Below are 4,620 nucleotides of genomic sequence, written 5' to 3' on the forward strand. Positions count from 1 at the left end.
ATAAAAGCTAAAATACAGAAAAATATATATAATTTAGTTGAAAATTTAAATTTTCATAAATGATCGGTTTACTACACGTATGTATTATATAGTCACTTACTAGCGAAAAGTTGTTTCCATTTCACTCAATTTTGCCGAGATCTACCACGCTACACAACCAAACTATTTTAGAGTCTTTTCGATAAATCGCGATAGTGTCATTATTATTTAAGTTCTGCACAATTTCCATCTAGATTTACTACCTTTTTACGACTATCAGTAGTAGAATAAATAATAAATAACATAAAATAAGCTCCGTAAGACTGTAAATCTAAAATTTCAAATCAAATTCAAATGAATCATCAAACAGAACTGTCGAGGATCCCCACCCTAGAGAGCTTTTATGGTGGCTTTTTCCGCCCACCATGCATAAATACATGGATAGCATTATGCTCCTTCCTTAGTCTTCTTATTCAAAATTTTGTCATAGTAATTAGTCCTTATCCGGCAACCAATAATACACATTGCATTATTGGTTGCGAGAAATACAACGTTCATTATTTAGTTTATTTATTTAAACACCTTATATGTACGCAGTATAGAAAATTAACTGTATAAATCATATTACAAATGCTCGGATAATGCATTTTTAGAACAACAGTTCCCAGCATCACCTTTTGCAAGCATTCTTTTTAAAGTACTTCCATATTTTGCTTTTTCAAAATAATTAATAAACAAAATCGTGGGCACTCAGTATGCACTTTGTCACAATCCACAACACAAAATGAACGTATTTATACACTATAGCTCTAAAAACTTTAAGACACCTTTTTTACATTTAAAATTGACAAAATAATTAACTCAAAATTTCTCAGCTGTTATTTTTTATAAGTTTACCACAGGCAACCAATAGCACGACTACAGAACAAAGGCTTTGACAAGGACTACAATGGCGTCACAACTGTCAGCTGAAGCGCGGGCAGAGGCGAACGTACGTCTTATGAGGATGAGCAATCCTATTTTAGTTTACCGTTCTTGACCGCAGGCAACAATACCAAGTCAACCGAAAAGTTACAAATTGCACTCATCGCCGAAATACAACGCTGGGCAGCGAAATGGCGCCTTATAAATTGAATGAAAAAAAAAATCCAGTGCACTTATCGATTTCACTAATAAACGAATCGAGTACAAGCCAGTATACATATATACCGGGTGTTGCATCGTCGGATGGGACATAGGAAGTATATGTAAATTTTAATGGGGGTCAATTATTGACTTCCCTAATTATTTTAGAGAATATTATACAAATAACTTTAGATATTTTAATTAGTTTTTTTTTTTTTTTTTTTTTTTTTATTCTTTTTAAATATTTCTCCTTTCTTATGGCCCTGTATTTACTTATGAGTACCAGTCAAAGGTAAAAATAACTGTCAAATGAAGTTGTCATTTCAGAAATTTACCTATTTAGTGCTATATTATTATTGAAAACTCATTCCCTACATCGGAAATCTTAAAGATGTATTTATAAATACACAAATTAATATCAATTAAAGTAAAATATTTGTCAGTTACAAAGTTAATTATAGTATTATTACAATATTCAATAACTTATTAATTTAGTACTATTAAATTGTTTAGAACTTTAGGATTTAAGATGTTCAATATTCCTCCATCGACTGCTAGACAATAACCCAGGCGATCATAAAATTCTCTTCTTACATTCGCTAATTGGTAAACTGAAATTCTATTGCATTCGGTAGAAATAGCATTTTTAACTCGTCTAGATTTGGGTATTTTTTATCCTTGTATATCCTGTTTTAAATGGCCCCAGAGAAAGAAATCATTTGGCGAAATATCAGGAGACCTTGCTGGCAATTTACTGTATGATTTAGACCAATAACGTTTCCGTTAAAACTATTGTCTAAATATTCCCGAACAACCAGGACCAAACTTCCTGATTTTCCCTCGCGGCATCATGTAAAGCAGGTAAAATATGATTTTCTAGTAGTTCCAAATAATATTCTGCATTTAAATTTCACGTAAACCGTAAGCCCGATATATATTATTGTGTCAGAATATCCCTGCCCAAACATTTTACTTTCTGTGGATATTGCATCCTTGTTTCGACAAACTGTGTTGGTTTTGAACTAAAGTATTTAAGTAAAAAGTGCATTCGTCAGTGAAACATATGTTTTTAAAAAATTCCCCTATCCGTGTTTGCTCTTTCCATCATATCAAAACAAAACTCCTGCCGCCGTATTTCGTCCCCATCTCGTAGCTCTTCGTGCTTTTCATATTTGAAGGAATAGTATTTATGTCGTTTCAAAATTCGAAACGCTTTGCTTAAGTGCTGTTAAGAAGGTGAGTTTTGTTGATGTAAATAATAACTGTTTATATATTAATTTATTTTTGTTTCCTAAAATATTTTGGTTTAAAGAAAATATCGCCGTTCCGGTGGAATATCGACGTAACTGCATTTCGCTGAATTTTATAGGAGAGACGAAAAACGATAGGATGTTTATAAATCGACTTGCCTGTAAGATACTTTATTTCTTATGTATTGTAATTATTGTATAAAAAACAATGTCGGGCGGGTATTACAAGATGCGTCAAACATATTTTTTGTATGTTTAAAATTATAGGTGATTTTTGAAATTATGCCTTTGTTTTTTCAAAACAATAAATAAAGCTAAATTACATTTCTGCCTTTTTCATTTATTGAACTAATCAAAAACACTAGTAATATCAATCCGAAATAACATTAAACCATGAGATCAATAATGGTAACAAAGGAAAACATAACATCATAGAAAATATTCTATTATACAGGTACATTACCTATTCAGTCAGTAAAACTAAAACTAATAATATTCAACAAAACGATTTTTTGGTCATTACTTTACAAAGCAACACACACGAAAGTATCAATTGTTATTATCTAATTTAAAATACTTTCATAATAATTTTTGTAGAATGCTGGAATTAGGTTTGACTTAACTAAACTTAATAAATCTTTTTTTTTATTTTCAGATAACTCGAAACGTTTATTGTAGGCTTTTTTGATGTTGAGATCTTTCATCTCCTTTTTTGACCTTCTTCTTTGTTTAAAATTTACTTCAAGCCATTCTTTCTGTTTATAACTTTTTTTATAATAAAATTCTTGACTTCCTTTTACAAATCGTAAAATTTTTACTTCATTGATTTTAAAATCATTTCCAAGGGTGTTTTTATGTATGGTAAGATTCATGTCATCAGCCAGTGCCTTAAGGTCAAGGAAATCTTCAAAAGCCATTTCCTTAACTTCAATTTTCTTTCCCTTCTTCTTGGCTTCCCGGATAATGGAAACGTACTGGTCGGGAATATAAATAGGTCCAGACTTCTTGGCCAATGAAATTTTCTTCTCTATAATGCTGTGGACTGCATCTGCCTCATTCTGAGTATGTCCGCGTATTAAAAATTTATGTGTGATTGAACCAATTTGAAAATGTTCTACGGCATACAGATACGCTGCTATCAGAAATCTAAAAACAAATTGGGTGATGATTAAGTAGGTTTACTTATAATAAGGCGCTTTAAACAATTTACCTATTTTTTTGTTGGCCCATACAATTATCGGAAAAAAATACAATATCTAATCCTGGCTGACTTTTCGATAGTTCTTCTAGGTAAATCAAGACGCAGCTCCCTATTTCAATAGCACCCCTATTACCAAAAACTTCGTGCCAAAAAAATGCTTTCGTTGAACCTTTTACTATTTCCGTAACCTAAAAAAATTATGCACATTAGAATGTATACAAAAAAGCTCATTAAATTATAACTCACCGTGAAATTATAGCAATTTAGCCTTGATTTATAGAAGAAAGCTGATGATTGGCCGACTGGTACAGGCAGTACTGCCTGTAAATCGTAAATAGCCAAAGAAATGCTTCCAGCTTGTGCTTTTATTTTATCTTCTTCTTTTTCTTCACGACTTAAATTTTTTTCTTCCAAATGTTCATTATACTTATTTTCCAACTCTTTCTTCTCATCTTCCGATGCATTTTTAAAAGACTCGCAAAGATCGCACTGATCTTTTTTTGGTGCGAAAAAGCCAATATTGAATTTTGTATTAAAGATTCTTGAATAATAATCGTAGGTGGCTGACGGTTGGTTAGAAGCAGACCTTCTCTCGCAATAATCTCGATGCATTTCCGCAATCGTAAGCCCACCGTCTATGAACTCCCGAGTCGTTTCTTTACGAACATAGTGGCTATCAATTCGCGGAATAGAATTAATATGATCGAATACAGAATTGGTTAGCTCTTGATCAATTTTCCTATGATTTTCGTGTTTCCCTCTACGATCTTCTATAATTATGCCTTGCTCAGATACCCTCAAATTAATAACAGTTCTCATCATTTTTTCTGATATTCCAAGTGTATTGATCAAGAAGGTCTTACAGACTCTAATTTTTTTTCCATTGTCAAGAAGATAAAATGCACAATTTGGTTTCCTTGGATGTGCTGAAGATATTCGTCTATATTTAAGAACTAATTGCTCAACACATGAACCGAGAAAATCTCGCTGGCGTTGCAAGCTTCCTAAGTTCCAGTATTCCTTGAACAAACAACTGCGACGTTCTGCGGAAATTTTTTTTGAGCA

General features: G+C 32.0%; 1 protein-coding gene across 1 annotated transcript; it reads right to left on the minus strand.

Moving 5' to 3' along the window:
* Window positions 1-2,917: 2,917 nt before the first annotated feature.
* LOC115890475 lies at window positions 2,918-4,167 on the minus strand. Its single transcript, XM_030910715.1, has 3 exons — window positions 3,802-4,167; window positions 3,565-3,743; window positions 2,918-3,500 (listed from the first exon to the last, which is right to left on the minus strand). The coding sequence occupies exons 1-3, from the start codon at window positions 4,165-4,167 to the stop codon at window positions 2,918-2,920; spliced, it is 1,128 nt and encodes a 375-aa protein (XP_030766575.1).
* Between the last annotated feature and the right edge of the window lie 453 nt (window positions 4,168-4,620).

Source organism: Sitophilus oryzae, unplaced genomic scaffold (genome assembly GCF_002938485.1).
Source record: "Sitophilus oryzae breed Bouriz unplaced genomic scaffold, Soryzae_2.0 scaffold_866_pilon_pilon, whole genome shotgun sequence".
Taxonomy (NCBI): Eukaryota; Metazoa; Arthropoda; class Insecta; order Coleoptera; family Curculionidae; genus Sitophilus; species Sitophilus oryzae.

Bases quoted from the DNA above. Each gene is read 5' to 3' on its own strand.
- LOC115890475 (XM_030910715.1), bottom strand. From the start codon at position 4,167: ATGCATCGAGATTATTGCGAGAGAAGGTCTGCTTCTAACCAACCGTCA. The intron at 3,744-3,801 runs GTGAGTTATAAT...TAATTTTTTTAG, and splicing joins TAAATTGCTATAATTTCACG to GTTACGGAAATAGTAAAAGG. The intron at 3,501-3,564 runs GTAAATTGTTTA...ATTTGTTTTTAG, and splicing joins ATGGGCCAACAAAAAAATAG to ATTTCTGATAGCAGCGTATC.